Source organism: Penicillium vulpinum (genome assembly GCF_028829585.1).
Source record: "Penicillium vulpinum strain IBT 29486 chromosome Unknown utg000003l_segment0_segment0, whole genome shotgun sequence".
Classification (NCBI taxonomy): Eukaryota; Fungi; Ascomycota; class Eurotiomycetes; order Eurotiales; family Aspergillaceae; genus Penicillium; species Penicillium vulpinum.
In genome coordinates this window covers 202,801-219,422 of record NW_026643243.1, presented here as the reverse complement: position 1 = coordinate 219,422, position 16,622 = coordinate 202,801, and the positions used below count along the sequence as shown (strand labels likewise).

Sequence of the window (16,622 nt, the reverse complement as noted above, 5' to 3'; positions counted from 1 at the left end):
TCGATGCTCAAGTCCGACAGAAATGCAGACACAAAGTGATCGTCAACTCCCGTGATTCCCTCCACTTTCCTCCCCGCCACTCCATTTCATCGACTTTCACCTTCCAACCCCCTTTTAACCCCTGGATATCTCTCGGAATTCCTCGAACTCTTGACGGCCAAGCTTCGTCTTCTGTTACTTGGCCTTTGCGCCGCTTACGTCGTTACCTCCCCCCAAATTCCGAGCCCCACGATATCCCTGTACCTTCAACTCCATACACACGAACACCTACTCTACTGTCGTACCGCGATTCAATTCCTAGGAGATATCTCCAAGTCTATGATCTATTTCTCCAGCTGGTCTCGGCGACGGATCCGTGATAATGGCCATGGCGGGCACAGGAAAGCAGCCGGACAACAATGAAGACCCTCCCACTGTATGTATACGTAACTGTTTGTGGCACACAACTAATTAACATGAACACAGCCACAGAGACCGGTCTCTTCTTTGCTGTCTCATTTTGAAAATCTTTCTCACCGCAGAGCTCCCTCTGCTGCAGCTGCCAGCCCGCGCACTTCCACAACACATTTACTAGCCACCCCAGAGCCTAGCGATGACCTCCGATCCTCCACCCGTGCTTCGCTCGATTTGCCCCGGCCACATGTCCCATGGACCCCGGATGAGGAGAGACCAAACGTGCTTCAGCAATTGAATGCTGAGCATTCTCGGGATCGCGGGTTCTCTGGTAGACGATATGGCCGGCCCATCTCTATGAACTTCCACCGTTCATCGCCACAACTACCCCCAACCTTGACAGTGCAGTCGCCCCAATCACCGCCGCGCGGACAAGATCGTGATGAAGTCTGGACTCCGCAGGGTGATGGCCGTAAGACTCGGAGTCCAGGCCATCGCCCGCGAGAATCCATGTCCGTCTCGCCGGCACCACCTCGCCCACTCTCCCCGATTCCAAAGTTTGGACCGCCTATTAATGCAGGGGGTACAATCCCCCGAACTTCTCCTGGGTCTCTCCGCGTCAACCTCACTGGGAGTCCAGCGGACCGGAAATTAAAAAGTGCTTCGTTGCCACCCCCAGCTAACCGCACACCAAAGCCCAAAATCCCAGCGAAACCGGCTATGTTTTCTCACCGGGACGGCGCCAGCTCGTTGACTCCTCGACCGGAACGAGCATCACCTGATCGAAGCGTCTCACCTTTTAGAACTCCTCCCGGTAGCCCAGATAAACCTATTAAGCCGCAATCTACAGGGAAGATCAGTGATAGGCCAATACCAGCTCGGCCAACTACGGAGCCACCCACTCGGTGTTCATTCGATGAGCGATCACCTATACCGTCTGCAAACGCTAGGCATGACGCTAGGGAGATGGGATTCTCAAGGATCCGGCCCGGTCCAGAGCCCTCACGGGTCTCCAAGCCCTTGATGGTGCAGATTCCATCTATTCCCGTGCGTCCAGACGATCCAATGTCTGCTGCCACTGCTCCACCTCTTTCAGCGCAGAGATTCCGAGCCAGTGATATTCCTTACGACCGCCCAGGACTTCCTCCTCGACCTTCTGGGGTTCTCCGCCGATCTGGAGTCTCCCCAGCACGAGACTCTCTAGGATTAAACAGCGCTGCGCAGCTGACACCGATTGCCAGATCTGCACCTTCTTTCCCGCGTGCTAGCGAATCCTCAGCCCCAAAACCAATCCAGCGGCAGCCTTCTGTAGCCCAGGAATCTCACCTATCTTCTTCTCTTCCTGAACGGCGCGTGGTGCGTACAGACACGGAGGAAGAAGAGCAAGTCGAAGGGCCGGCTATCTCACGGACCGACTATCCAGATGCCTCAAAAGCAAACCGTCGGCCCCCATGCTTTAAATCTGGACCGCAAGATATCCTGACGAAATACGATACCCGTCTGCTGGCTGTGTGCGGCAAGTATGTGTGTACGACTGGATATCTGACTCGGGTGTGGGATCTTACAACAGGTGACCAAGTGATGAGTCTCAGCCATGGCGAAACCGTGAAAAGTTTATCTCTTGCTTTCAAGCCAGGGAAAGGTCTTGAAGATGAAGGTGAGCGTATCTGGCTCGGTACCAGTGCTGGAGATATTCACGAAGTCGATATCCCGAGCCAATCCATCGTGGCAACTCGCGCATACCCCTCCCGCCGTGAAGTCATCCAAATCTTGCGACACAAGAAAGAAATGTGGACGTTAGATGATGAAGGCCGGCTGCTTGTTTGGTTGCCAGACGAAACTGGTGCACCCAATTTGCAATACAGCTACCACAGCCCTTCTGAACGTGTAGCCCGAGGCCACACGTTCTCTATGGTAGTTGACGATAAGCTGTGGCTGGCAGCAGGGAAAGATGTCCATATATATCGCCCCCATGCACAGGACGATGTTCCATTCAAGGTCTTTAAACGACCTCTCGGTCTTCAGCACTCAGGCGATGTGACTTCCGGATCCTATACCACGCGCGAGGGAGGTCGGGTGTATCTGGGACACGCAGATGGCAAGGTTACTGTGTACTCATCGACCGATTTTACTTGCTTGGCGGTGGTCAACGTCAGTGTCTACAAAATAAACTGCCTTGCATTTGTCGGAGACTACCTTTGGGCTGCATATAAAACCGGCATGATCTACGTCTATGATGTGTCTACCAACCCTTGGACCGTGAAGAAAGACTGGCGTGCCCACGACAGTCCTGTATCCAGCTTCGTGTTAGACATGAGCAGCGTATGGACCATGAACCGCCTGCAGGTGACATCTCTCGGCACTGATAATTGCATTCGCCTCTGGGACGGAATGCTCGAGGACGATTGGTTAGGTAAGTAAAATGTTGTTTCGTCCGTTGATGGCTTCCACTGATATACAATAGATGCGCGGATGCAAGCCAGAGACGTCGAGTTCTGCAAATTCCGAGAAATCAAGGCTGCCGTCGTGACTTGGAATGCGGGAGCTTCTACGCCCGGCAGTTTGCGAACGTCAGATTTCATCCGAAATGTAGTAACCCCCGACGATCCGCCCGATATCGTGGTATTTGGGTTCCAGGAGTTGGTTGATCTTGAGAATAAGAAGATCACAGCTAGTAAGCCATACCCCCCCTTTTTTTCTATATCAATGAATATTCGCTGATATTGCCGCAGAGAGCTTGCTGCTTGGTAGTAAAAAGAAAGAGAACGGCGAGAAGGAACACATGAGCCGCCAGTATCGAGTATGGATCGATCATCTTACTCGTGCTCTTCACGAATGCATGCCTCTCGAGGAATCCTACGTTCTTTTGCATAGTGCGAACATGGTGGGACTGTTTACTTGCGTTTTCGTCAAACATAAGGAACGCCATAATATCAAAAACGTGAGTGCTTCAGAGATAAAGCGCGGGATGGGTGGTTTACATGGAAACAAGGTTCGTGATATCTGCGGTCTTTGCTATGGTTTTTATCTAATTGCACTAGGGTGCCCTTGTCCTCCGATTCGTCCTGGACGACAGCTCGATCTGCTTTGTGAACTGCCATTTGGCGGCCGGCCAAACCCAGACCACAAACCGAAACAATGATATTGCTGCGATCTTAGAAGCCGAGTCCCTGCCTGCGGAAAATAACATGACCTTGCGGACAGATCAGTTCGCCAGTGGTGGTGATGGCTCGATGATCATGGACCATGAAATATGCATCCTGAACGGAGATCTGAACTACCGAATCGACGCAATCCCTCGCAATGTCATCATCGATGCAATTCGCCAGAACAACCTACCAAAACTCCTGGATCGAGACCAGCTACTTGCTTCCCGGCGGAAGAATCCTGGTTTCCGCCTACGCTCCTTCATCGAGTCACCCATCACCTTCGCCCCGACCTACAAGTACGACGTCGGCACGGACGAATACGACTCCAGTGACAAGAAACGTTCTCCTGCCTGGTGCGACCGCGTCCTTTACCGTGGCCTGGGCCGCGTCAAGCAGATCGATTATCGACGACACGAGGTCCGCGCCTCAGATCACCGGCCGGTCAGTGCGGCGTTTAAAATTCGCGTCAAGACAGTCCTAAGTAAAGAACGAAATGCGACATGGGAGGCGTGCAACACGGAGTTCCAGGATGAGAAGCGTCGTCTAGCTTCCGAAACTAGCATCGAGTATCTCATTACTGTGCTCGGAACAGATCCCCGTCAAGCCCGTACCTTGATCTTGGGGAAGCAATAGCCTGCATGATCACCTCTCCCTTTACCTCTTTCTCTTTTCCAAGTGAGGCGCACTTCTTTTTAATATGTATTTGGGTGGAAGCATGGCGGTGTATATTGTACGACTAATGATTTACGATAGATATGTATCATGATGGCTGTTAGAGTCGAAGAATTTCGTTTCATATGATACTAGTAGTATTCTTTTAGCGTATACTACGCCCTTTTCTAGTACTGACCTGCATCAAAGAAGTCAAGTGGTCAGACTATCAAAGACCTGATGTGACAGTATTAGTTTATCCCTCCTTAAGTACGTATAACATACGGAGTAGACAGGCTATAGACAGCTATCTGGTACATACTATAGGTAGCGTGAAATTTACCTGTCTGTACAAGTTTGAACAACTAACCTATGGAATACGTCAGCCCTAAGTATTACCTACCTGGTAGGAAGCACGGAAAGTTATATAACCAACATGATCATGTGATGCAGTCTTTTGGTATCATGAAGATCCCTTTGTATGTCCCTCTGCCCCTGGATTCATTCGAAACCTTTGCATTTGTTGTATCCAATTTGTGTTGCAGATATAACTCTCGACACTTTATTTGTCTTCTTGATAACACCGGCTCGCTCGGCTTAATATCGGTACCAAGGATTATCAATTCGACATGGAGTATCGTGCTTCAATCATTGGGCAGATTCATGGGGTTATGAGGGACTTCCTGAATTCATTTGACTCTTCGACACCAGTTCCAGCAATTAGGATCGTTGGTGAAACACCTAACAGCATTCTTGATCATTCCGAGTTTCTGAAATCAATCGGAACGATTGTCGACCCGGTCCAAAAGGCCGTTGCTGCCTGCTGCCCAGACGTTAAAACTCGTTGGATTGCTGTAAAAAAGTTTGAAGGGCGCCGCTCCTTTTTCGTCCTCGACCTCAACAATGTCGGATATGACTATGCCACTGCTCATAAGTGTCTAACTAAAGTCCCTGTCTATATTCTTCGGTTATCCAAAAAGCCCAAAATTTTCAGACATGGGCCTCAGGACCAAAAGCTGACAGAGAGTCTTGCAGAAATGCACAATTTGCATGGGGAAAGGCTACTGCCTTTATTTGACGATTACACCGGACCTCGTGTGTATGAGTCTCCACGTTATCTACGGGCCTGATATCTCTTGGGGTATTTTCTCCGCATTTCTGCTTGAGATGGCTAGGTTATGGCTGGAAAACTCTAAGTTCAATGTCTAGAACGGTTGATTCATCTAGGAGAAATCATTTCAAAATCGACCACGAATCGATCTTCACAATACTTTGAAGAAATCGCTGAAAGCTATCTTCCAATTTTAGTGAATGTCCCCCACGAGGCTAATTGGGTCATCCCACCGCTACATGCCGCTAGTTAGGTAAAGGTTTTAGTGAGGACTAGTGGATTTCCAGTAGTGTTGTGCTGGATGTAGTGAGTTGGGTCCAGACCGACGAGGCCGGCGAGGTCGAGCTTGATGATGAGGATAGGCCTTGCTTCCGAAATGTGTTGAAAAGAGTGATTTGATACGGGGCGTGGGGCGGGATGAGAAGCTTCTAGGGACGCCTAGTTCCTCCTGTAATTCTTGCGGTGGCGGGCGATGTCGACGATTGCTTTATCGCTATGCCGGTCAACCTTCCAGCCCTCGTACGAAAAGGCAGTTCCTGGCTCTGGATGCTTGAAGCGAATCAACCGCTTCACCTTGATATTCAGAAAGAACCACTGTGAGTCTGCCTGGTCATCCGAGACCTTGACAGGGGTGTTTAATCCATCCTCCAGGAGTTCAAGATATGCCTTGGCCCTTTGTCGTAGTTCCGAGTCTAGGTGAGGCAACTCCCTATGTTCTTTGCCTGCAATGTCTTCGAATCACCCCAGACTTCCCTGCGCCTTGAGCTGCTTCTCCCTTCCTTCTTTTGTTTTGTCACCCTCGCTGGTTTTTAATATCTCTAGGACTTCGACTGCTTCTTGACTTCTGAAGGTATACAGAAAGCGGCGGCCTATTGAGGGAGTTCGTTCTCCCATTCAATACCATACGTGATAATTCGCATTGTAACGGGCCCTAGTTGTCCTTGATTGAAATCATCCCTCCAGCCACGCTGCCCCTAAACCAGGCAATCATTCCACGGCTTGATTGCTAGGGACACAAGTTTCTCAACGGCCTGGTATAGCCTATCATGAGTCGGATGTAGGTTATTGATGTATGTGGTGATCTGCACCTCCGTCACAGAGTCCCTAAGAAACTCTACCTCGCACGGAAGGCATTGGTAATTTGAGCTCCAGCGATAAAACTACTCCTTTGATTTGAAATGACCAGACATCACTCCCGTACTCTGATGGCCAAATGTATCTATCTCCTTCCGCAAATCCTGGGAGTCCACCCATCTATCGAAATGTTTTGGCGTGGTTGTGGCATTACCGTAGGAGCCAAACATGCTATGTAGGTCCACTTTCCCTCCATCTTCTAAGACCAGACTTCGTCCGTAAACCAAGGATAATAACAACGGATTGATGAGATTGAATATCCGGCTAGACTGCAAATCCGGATTGTCCTGCTCCTGCTCCTGCTCAAGCATGGAAGGAACTGGCCCCCTGAACAACTTGTCTAGAGAGGTCGGAGTTGTGGTATCCGATTTGTACGCGCAGGATGCTGTGTCAAGCACCCGAACATGTTGATTCTCACGGAAATAGAGAGATTTATCTCGGAGTTCCTTTACGCACCAGACCCACGTCATTTCGCCCATCAGAGGGGTTGTGGCAAAGACCTCTTTGCACCAGTCCGCGACAACCTCCTCGTTGAATATATCAGCATACCACTCCGGGCGGTCGGTGAGATGGTTCATCACGGCGACTATGGCTAACTCGCGGCCTGTCACTGCATGGGCTTATCGCCACTCTAGTATTCCGTGTGCGAAGTGCCCCTCGAGTGGGAGCTCATAATAGATTGAGATGTCTTTGAACTATGGAACCTGGAGCGGAATGCGGCCGCTGTTGTCTAACGTGATGGGGAAGGGCCCAGGTGGAGTGCCTGTATGTTTATCGGATAATTCGTCCATTGTAGCTGAATGGGCATGTACATATTAGTTGAACGTTAGGGGGAATGAGGTTGCATTGCTTTGGGCTTGACAGTGAGTGGGGTAAGCCCCTAAGTCAAAATAGATGACAGTAACTATGCAATAATCGGAGGATTGTCGAACTGAATCACTCTACAATCAGGCTGATATTTCTCCGCATGTATGCACATAATCGATACGACTATCCAGTGCGAATGAAACGCTGTCATGATCGACACTGCTAGTACATCAGTCTAATCAGGGTGACATGGTGACATTGACTATTCCCCGCACTAGATTGGGGTTATAAAAGATGAACAGATTTACAGGATTGAGCTATCAGGAAAGCAAGCCAAAATCATGTTATGGTCATTGACGCTCGCTGTTGCATTGCCTTTGCTACCAGCAGCAGATGCTCTGGTTAGGAAAAATGATGTTGTATGCTCTCTTCTCACTTTATGACCATCTGAAGCTCTGGAGAAATCACATACTGACCTGAAATAGGGCAAAATACCTGCACTAGGTTGGAATTCTTGGAATGCATTTGGATGTGATATCAATTCTGAGAAAGTCCTCACCGCGGCCAATAAGATAATTAATCTTGGACTGAAGGATCTGGGTTATGAATATGTGAACAGTATGTATGAACTGAGTCCTAAGAAAATGGTGACTCAAATTACTGACTGTTACCAGTCGATGACTGCTGGAGTATCCAGAACAAACGCGACGAGAGCACAAGTCGCATGATTCCAGATTCATCCAAGTTCCCCGATGGTATTTCTGGTGTTGCAAAGCAAGTCCATGATTTGGGATTGAAAATCGGAATCTACAGCAGTTCGTACCTTCTCTTCTCCTCTATGCCGATCGGAGAATCATGTCTGATACATGTTAGGTGCTGGTGAGACTACCTGCGCTGGATATCCTGCCAGTCTAGGATATGAGACAGTCGACGCACAGTCTTTTGCTGATTGGGGTATTGATTGTACGTTCTATTCTATTCTATACCTATTAATCTGTCTCTATCAAATACTGAAACCCGCAGACCTCAAATATGACAATTGCGGTGTTCCCGATGACTGGACAGATACATACAATGGCTGTGTCCCTGATAAGGGGAACTTCCCTAATGGGACTTGTCCTGATCTCACCGACCCAGCTCCAGAAGGATATGACTGGAGAAAGTCCAAGACATATACAAGATATACTACAATGCGTGATGCACTGCTCAACGTTGATCGGACGATCTTCTATTCACTTTGTGACTGGGGTTATGCTGATGTGAATACCTGGGGCAATGAAACTGGCAACTCGTGGCGCATGTCTCTCGATATCACTCGTAAGCAGTTTGACTGATACCAGAATGGGAGTTTTAGTGGCTAACTCTGTATTAGCGGATTGGGCTCGTATTGCGGAGATTGCAAATGAGAACAGCTTTTTGATGAATTATGCCAATTTCTGGGGTTACCCCGATCCGGACATGTTGGAGGTTGGTAATGGAGATCTTACTATCGAAGAAAATAGGGCGCATTTTGCACTCTGGGCTGTTATGAAGTCCCCTCTGATTATTGGCACGGCCGTATGTGATATGTTTCAATGTCCTATCCTTACAGGTGGTAATATATACTGACAAATGCATAGCTTGATTCTATTAACGATGACCACTTGGCCATTTTGAAGAACAAGTATCTTCTTGACTTCAATCAAGACCCGGTTATCGGCAGTCCTGCCCATCCTTACAAGTGGGGATACAACTCTGACTGGACTTTTGACCCGGTTCATCCGGCAGAATATTGGTCTGGTGCATCGTCCACTTTAGAAGGAACTTTGGTGCTTATGCTGAACTCTGAGGATGCAACTGCTACTCGCACTGCAACATGGAACGAGATCCCAGAGCTTAAGAGTCATGATGCATATAAGGTTATTGATGCTTGGACTGGCAAGGATCTGGGGTGTGTGAAGACTAAGTATAGCGCCTCATTGAAGAGCCATGATGTGGCTGTTTTGGTGGTCAAGGGACAATGCTAGTCAAAGATCATGAAATAACAGTGAGTGTGTTCTGAGTGAACAGATAGACACACAACTTTTCAGCAAATGCTCTAGTCAGGAAAAATGATGTTCATGGCTCATGTTTCTAAAGATTTCAGGCTTAGGATATGAGAACATAAAGAGGATTGTTCATGATTCTTGTTCAGGCGAGAACTCAAAGAGCCCAAGGGGAAATTCTAGACAATGAAGACATAAAAACACAATGGCCATGCTTAAACAACCTATAACAAGAATAGGGATATTTCCTACTCAATTAGAGCTCGTTGTTTGATCCGAGTTCAAGGATTGTATGTCGCAGGATAGCCGAGGAACAAAGAATGTTGGCGTTTGATATTTAACCGAGTATTTATAGTCTCTTTATTGGCTTTGATGAGTTTATTGGCAGTTGTTCAGATTTCGAGTTCAATAATATCTTTGTGAAAAAAAAGCAACTCCTAGTATTTAAGAGCCTTGATGTCCTCGCACAATCCTCATTCTTCATCACACTTCACTACAATCACACTTCACTACAATCACACTTCACTACAATCACACTTCACTACAATCACACTTCACTACAATCACACTTCACTACAATCACACTTCACTACAATCACACTTCACTACAATCACACTTCACTACAATCACACTTCACTACAATCACACTTCACTACAATCACACTTCACTACAATCACACTTTCGATTTTACTACCATCAAAGCTATTCAGACAGACTGAAAACCAACTGACATATTTTATTCAGATACTATTTTATAGCAATCATGCCTGGACATCACCATTGCAATGCCCATACCGGCTTGCCCCGAGTTTGGCTGGGTTGGGGTGAGTTGGGGGATCGCAAGGCTCAGCTTCAAGCTGAGCAGAACGCGTAAGTGACAAAAAAACCTCACCCATCAAAAGGATATATGCTAAACTTTTCTTAGATACTTCAAAACAAATGCCCCTGATTTCAAGCTGCGACACCCAGGTAACCGCCGACGCGGCTGGGATGTGCACTTGAATGTCATTCGTAGGTCGACCCGTTGGATTGACTGGCGAATCCACAAGACTGGAGACAAGTATAAACTTGTTCTCCCTGATTTGGTATGTCTTGAGCAGGTCAACAGCCTTGTTAATTTCCTTTATACTGGTGACTATTCCGTTGATGAAGCGGACTTGAGTTATTACTCTGTTAGGGCCTGCCCTGGTGGCTGTGTGACTTGTCCCCAGATCTGTCAACTCTTGCGCATTCACCTGTCGATGTTTCAAACTGCTCTTCTTCTTAGAATTACTGATCTCCAGGCTCTTGCCTTCCGCAGATTCCGTGATCTCATGAATACTGCTCCTGCTTTCGTTTTGCAGTATGCTGTTCACGCAGTCTATAGTAGGGAGCCTATCCCCGATGGAAGCAACAACTTTCAGATTACGGGATTGAAATCCGTCTCGGACTATCGCCCTGAGCTGGTGCTTCCCGCGGTGCTTAGGTATTGTGGGTATTACCGAATGAATCCTCAGCAGATAACCAGGCACGGAAAGAAAGTGAGAGTTTTTGGCGAGAAGGAGTTTACTGAGCTACGCCGAAAAAGCCGTAAGTTTGATGGAGACCTGGCCCTAGGAATTTGGCTGGACACTATTGATATCACAGTGCCGACGATTCAGTTCCCTGGCAACTCAGAGCCCATCAGATCCCTTCATCCCTATATGACGACTCCACTCGCACCACAGGCAGCAGATCCCAAACGGTCAAACTATCAATATGTTAATTACTTGCAGCCGTTGCCTTTCAAGGAGTTCAGTGACCAGAAGATATCTAACACCCCCACATGGACACCGTCACCTGAAAACACCTCCACTGGGTCTTTTACTACCCCGCAGACCTCACTGCAACGCATGCAGACACGCTCCCCACTCAACCAGGGCAACCAGGCTTCGGTGCAGCAAACTCCAGACTTACCTCAATTAGACCTAGAACAGACAGAGGACCTTGGTTTCCTTGACGATGCTGCATTTGATACTACTATGGATCAAATCATCGCGAATCTACCCCAGGATTATTCCACAGGGCCAGTCGATTCGGACAATATCGACTGGACGAACACAATGGACTGGAGCGGGGCAAATGCACCGGATATCGACTTCAGCCAGCTTCTGGGTGATGATGCTATGGACGAGCCAGATACGAATGCGGATGCATTCGACTTGCAACAGGCAATGAACTGGACTGGAGAGGACTTGGCTAATATGGACTTGACTAATGTGGACTTGACTCAGTTCTTGAATACTGATGCTATGGGTGAGCCAGATGTGAATGCGAATGCATTGGACTCGACACAGGCAATGAACTGGACTGGAGAGGACTTGGCTAATGTGGACTTCACCCAGCTTTTGAATGACGACACTTTGGACCTGCAATGTCTCGATCCATCTGTCCTGGACTTGCCCATGGATATGGATATGGGCTTAGGGCTCCCAGAGCCGAATTCTTTTGATCTACCTGACATGGGCTCTTTTGATATGACGGGTCTACCTGACATTGACCTTTCCGGACTAACTTCACAGAATTCTATGGACAGTGCATTCTTGACTCAACACCAGGCCATGGATATGGATGCGATCTTCCCCCTAGGAATGGATCCATGTGTCAATGTGCCTCAGGAGATGAATTTTCTTCCCCAGCCATTGAACTCAATGATGGATATGGACTTTACTGCATCCAGCTTCAGGAACCAACAGTCGATCCAGACAGCCCTACCTACAAAAACCCTAACTGACCAACAGGCAGTTCGGTCCGTGTTCACTCATGTTCAAGCCAATGCTAAATCTCGTGCATCGGTTCCACGTCAGAGACAAGACTCTACTCAAACCCGGTACAATTTGAGGAGTCGCCCCAGCATGGCTGATTCGAAGGAGGAACTCTAGATGAAGGATGAACCTAGGTGAGTCATCTACTTACTGCTATTGAGTAGTATTCATTCTTTTTTTATATATATATTTGCTTTTGTTTAATGTATTTATAGTCATATAGATTTGTCTTTTCGGATATTTTTACAATGAAATTATCGAAAAAAAAAAAGAAAAAAAAAAGAATTATAAATCCCATCACGTTTAATTCAAGAGATATAGGTGTAAGTGAAAAGGTCCTAAAAAAGAACAAAGAATACTACAGTCACCCGATAACCTTTGAAGGGCATAGTAACCTTTCAATGTGTCCATGCGTTTGCTTACGGGCGCCGGGGATATTTTTGTTAACCCCGACTTTGGATGGAAATGATCTATGTACATCCATTTTCTGCCTAGCCTTCTAATACCAATACTTCCTACTTGGACTAAATATAGGACAAGCCAATTAAAGGCTACGCGATTATTCTGCATGGTCTTGATTGATTATTTACATTAATTACAGAAATACGCCTTAAAAGTGGGTGCGGGTATATAAGCCGTCGGGTTCCATAAGATCTTACATCGACGTACGTAGACGTCTACAAATGTAGCTTATCCAATTGAGTTGTCTTCAACATTTAATTATGTAGGCAAGTTAATTACTTCTGTCAGCATTTGCTTCGATATATGTACTATGTAGTAACAGTATATAACTATGCATCGACTGAAACCATTCGATGTCCGTTTTCGGTCTGAGTCCAGCCCTAACCCTTTACATAGCTGTGGATACACTTAGGCAATGGGAGAAACCGGATTCGAGCACTATCCTTGCCATTGGTACTCCGTTAAGGTACCTTTGTGAGAATATTCATATTTGCTCCAGGGCTATGTTGATATCCCATGTAACCATGGAAATACGGCAAGTCCACTACGTCAGTGTGCCTGCCCTATGATATGTACCTCTTCCTCACTTGAACATTGCTGTCTATCAATTGTCCATTCTATTATCTGTTGTAACTCTTTGTCCCTCGATATAAATACAAAAACCATGCAATGAGGTGGTTATCTTCCCCGCTTCGGGATTGCGCGTCCCCCCGCGAGGCCACTGTCCCACCACGGTCGCGAGTCTTCATTTACCTCGGTTTAGTAGTGACATTGCTGCTTTTATCATATCAGCTGATTCTTGACCGAGCACCGAGTATAGGGACAAGCTGGACAACTATTCAGGGTATAATTGTGGCCGATGATGATCGCTTCGTTCCGGATGTTGTACCCGCCGAGAAGGAGTTGGTTCTCGCGGCTATGCAAGCTAGCAATATGTCCTGGGTCGAGGAACACCTGCCAGAATGGCGGGTGAATATCTATCGTGCGGATGCGAAACACGGAGATGGTGGATTGACCGTGCCCGTAAATAAGGGTAATGAGGCTATGGTCTATCTGACGTACGTTTTTGATATCTCAACCCTTCAATCGTCAATCCCAAGCTCCAAAGTTGTTATCATGCTAATGGCCTTCTTCACCAGCTATATCATTGATCGTTACTGGTCCCTTCCTGAAGTATCAATCTTCCTGCATGGCGGCCGCTACCAATGGCATGTCGATAACCCGCTCTATGACTCCGTGATCTCCATCTCCCATCTCAACCTCGCCTTCGTCAAAGAGGCCGGGTATGTGAATCTGCGCTGCGCATGGAGTGTCGGTTGTCCCGCAGAACTCGAGCCCGCCCGCTATCTCCGCGAGAGACCAGAAGACAAAGCACATCCCACCGCAGTCGAGTATCCCGATCGGTTTATGGAGCTATTTCCACACGCGGAACTTCCGGAGGCTGTCGGGACGCCGTGTTGTAGCCAGTTTGCTTTGTCCAAGACGAAGATTCACGAGCAGAGTCTGGAGGATTATGTTCGTTTGCAGCGGTGGCTGATGGACACGGATTTGGATGCCGGCATCAGTGGCCGTATTCTGGAGTATTCATGGCATAGTGGGTCTCTCATTCGCGCTGATCTCTTGATGATCTCTTGCTAATCTCGCCATTTTATACAGTGATCTTTGGAAAACCGGCTCAGTATTGTATCGACCAACGTGAATGTTATTGCCAGACATACGGTTATTGTAATATGACCGATAGTGACATCCAGAAGCAGTGGGTATGGCGCGGCTTACAGCTGCCAGAAGGATGGCCAGAAGAGAGCGAAACTGCGGAATAGCCACGCATGTATATCGCCCGATTATGCTTGAATGAACTGAAAATTTCCCTTAGACACCTATGTACTCAATCATCATTTCATGAAGCGTGTGCCTCGTCCCGCTGAACGCATTTTTGACCTCAAGCGAAATGCCTCTGTCACAAGATACTGACCATTCCATTTATTGGAATCCATCCATATATAAGAGCCTCACCGCCATAGATCCTGTTTACTCAACCGCTTGTGGTGTCCCTGACTACTCCTGGGTCGCTCTTCATCAGCCGGAACAGCTAGGAAGCCACCGAATCCGTTCCCGACGAGAACGCTCTTGCGCGCATCGCCGCCCCAAGACCGATTCAACTGCGCCTCGTGGAAGCTTACGGGGCGTGTACTTGAGTCACGGCGTCCGGGCGCTGGGCTGGGGTCATACGGTGTGAAATTCCACTCAAACTCATCTAGGCCCTTGCTGTACACATTTAGGGGCTGCGCAAGACCGCCCCGCATCTGAGGCCCGTTTTCACCACCGCCGAAGAGTCGTGGTGGGGGCATAAGCAGCAGTGTGTCGGGGAATGAGGAATCACGGACATATAAGTCTCGAAGGGCTGGTAAGGTTCGGGACACCAAGGATGAAATAAGATAGGTATAGTATGAGGATACCACTGGTGGCATTCCGTGATTATCGGTTTGGGATGTGAGTTCATAGTGCAGAAGATGCAGCGACTTCGATGCCAGAGGAGGAATCTGCTCCATGGGGAAGGATCGAGACACCTCCTGGATGATAGAAAGGCTCTCAAGCCGTGGAGCAGCGGCAAGGATATAATGTAGTTGCGATGGAACAACGCCGGTAGAGGATAATATCAAAGATCCCAAAGTCTCTCGGTTCGCTGGAACGGAAAGGAATGCAGCAAGCCCGCTTGCCGTGACATTAGGGGTATCGCGAAGTGTAAGAGACTGAACTGACGGGAATGGCGGAAGAGGCACGTTCACTACAAACGCAGAGTCGTCAAGCCAATCGAGATCCTCGAGCGTGAGCTCACGAAGATGGGGAAATGAAGCGAGTCCGCTGCGCAGGGTACTAGCCTCCATTTGAACTCCAGATAGCTCCAGCACCTCCAAATTCATCCATAGCTGGGATCCCGGTAGACGGGAAAAACTGCCCTCAGCACCTCGGCGATAGGCCATCCGACGCAACTCGGGGCATCGAGCCATCAACTCCTGTTTCAATGCTAGACACGATGCCTCATCGCTGTACAAACCCACCGGCAGATCAACAAAGCGGAGATTAGGAAGGACGGAGATAGTCCGGGCAACATTGGCTTTGTTGGCCTCGCGGGTCATGTATGGCATTCGGAGTGACAACACCAAATTCCCTAATCCCTGTGACTCTCGTACTGTACGCATAAACATCTCCAGACGGACTTGCGGCGCATCGATGGGATCGCCATTGCGATCAAAGAACGAGCGGCGTTTTCGCTTGGCGGCTAATTCAATTTCGAGTTCGCAATAATGAACGGGGTCGATTCGAACGTTTGTGTAACTAGTGGCAAGACTGGTATTAGCTTCACACTCGTCACAAAAACACCGGGGATCTCTTACAGAAGCGCCCGCGCATCCAAAAACCACCGCTTGCTCACGAGGCTGCAATGCGCCAGGTCACGCATGTCGCATAGCATACAGCCATCGCTCGCTGATTCCTCGGAGGTGCCATATGTGTTATCGACAGTGTGAGGACAGACAAAGGAGAAAATGCGTGCCAATACTGGGCGAGGTAGCTGTTTGGTGTAATCTCGGCCGGACACGTTAACGCGGGGCGATGGTGGGTCGGCGGTTTCACTTCGCCGTGAGCTTCGTCGTGAGCTTCGACGCAGCTTGTCAAAAAGGCCCATTATGGCTGGAAATATGTGGAAGAATGTAAAGAGGAGAGAGGTGATAGGGACAAAGCGCGTTAATGCAGGTCAACCATAGCCCCCGCCTCCAGCCCCAGCCCCTAACATGAAACACCCACGGGCGTTTCAGTCTAGGGGTTTCATATCACTTGCTACATTGTATATCATGAAGATCTCCTGGGTAAAAGACTTGAAAACAAAGTGACACGAAATGACATCTCATAGCTCAAATATTATGGAGAACGATAATTCAAGGTTGTGACATTCAAGTGATGGAGAATGCACATGACATCACTTGATGAGCCAACATGTCCATTTTCGAGAAATTCCTGAATCCTTGGAATTTCTGGAATTTATAGGAATCACATACAAATTCATTTGAATCCTTATATGATTCATATATGATTGGTGCGGTCATTGA

General features: G+C 48.1%; 7 protein-coding genes across 7 annotated transcripts; 5 read left to right on the top strand and 2 right to left on the bottom strand.

The window, feature by feature from the left end:
* Nucleotides 1-361: 361 nt before the first annotated feature.
* N7479_005189 (putative inositol polyphosphate phosphatase) lies at nucleotides 362-4,175 on the top strand (the record flags this gene model as incomplete). Its single annotated transcript, XM_057252886.1, has 5 exons — nucleotides 362-415; nucleotides 466-2,806; nucleotides 2,858-3,067; nucleotides 3,126-3,385; nucleotides 3,435-4,175. 5 exons carry the CDS (start codon nucleotides 362-364, stop codon nucleotides 4,173-4,175), a joined length of 3,606 nt encoding a protein of 1,201 aa, XP_057106748.1.
* Nucleotides 4,176-4,822: 647 nt separating this feature from the next.
* N7479_005188 (uncharacterized protein) lies at nucleotides 4,823-5,323 on the top strand (the record flags this gene model as incomplete). Its single annotated transcript, XM_057252885.1, has 1 exon — nucleotides 4,823-5,323. The coding sequence occupies one exon, from the start codon at nucleotides 4,823-4,825 to the stop codon at nucleotides 5,321-5,323; it is 501 nt and encodes a 166-aa protein (XP_057106747.1).
* Nucleotides 5,324-6,464: 1,141 nt separating this feature from the next.
* N7479_005187 (uncharacterized protein) lies at nucleotides 6,465-7,016 on the bottom strand (the record flags this gene model as incomplete). The annotated part of the gene is made up of 1 exon (XM_057252884.1): nucleotides 6,465-7,016. The coding sequence occupies one exon, from the start codon at nucleotides 7,014-7,016 to the stop codon at nucleotides 6,465-6,467; it is 552 nt and encodes a 183-aa protein (XP_057106746.1).
* A 570-nt stretch (nucleotides 7,017-7,586) lies between these two features.
* N7479_005186 (glycoside hydrolase family 27 protein) lies at nucleotides 7,587-9,251 on the top strand (the record flags this gene model as incomplete). Its single annotated transcript, XM_057252883.1, has 7 exons — nucleotides 7,587-7,664; nucleotides 7,731-7,863; nucleotides 7,920-8,060; nucleotides 8,119-8,208; nucleotides 8,269-8,562; nucleotides 8,618-8,802; nucleotides 8,865-9,251. The coding sequence occupies 7 exons, from the start codon at nucleotides 7,587-7,589 to the stop codon at nucleotides 9,249-9,251; spliced, it is 1,308 nt and encodes a 435-aa protein (XP_057106745.1).
* A 783-nt stretch (nucleotides 9,252-10,034) lies between these two features.
* On the top strand, nucleotides 10,035-12,171 carry N7479_005185 (uncharacterized protein; the record flags this gene model as incomplete). Its single annotated transcript, XM_057252882.1, has 2 exons — nucleotides 10,035-10,141; nucleotides 10,197-12,171. The coding sequence occupies 2 exons, from the start codon at nucleotides 10,035-10,037 to the stop codon at nucleotides 12,169-12,171; spliced, it is 2,082 nt and encodes a 693-aa protein (XP_057106744.1).
* Nucleotides 12,172-13,185: 1,014 nt separating this feature from the next.
* Nucleotides 13,186-14,336, top strand: N7479_005184 (DUF3431 domain-containing protein; the record flags this gene model as incomplete). The annotated part of the gene is made up of 2 exons (XM_057252881.1): nucleotides 13,186-14,110; nucleotides 14,173-14,336. 2 exons carry the CDS (start codon nucleotides 13,186-13,188, stop codon nucleotides 14,334-14,336), a joined length of 1,089 nt encoding a protein of 362 aa, XP_057106743.1.
* Nucleotides 14,337-14,525: 189 nt separating this feature from the next.
* N7479_005183 (F-box domain protein) lies at nucleotides 14,526-16,201 on the bottom strand (the record flags this gene model as incomplete). The annotated part of the gene is made up of 2 exons (XM_057252880.1): nucleotides 14,526-15,852; nucleotides 15,912-16,201. The coding sequence occupies 2 exons, from the start codon at nucleotides 16,199-16,201 to the stop codon at nucleotides 14,526-14,528; spliced, it is 1,617 nt and encodes a 538-aa protein (XP_057106742.1).
* Between the last annotated feature and the right edge of the window lie 421 nt (nucleotides 16,202-16,622).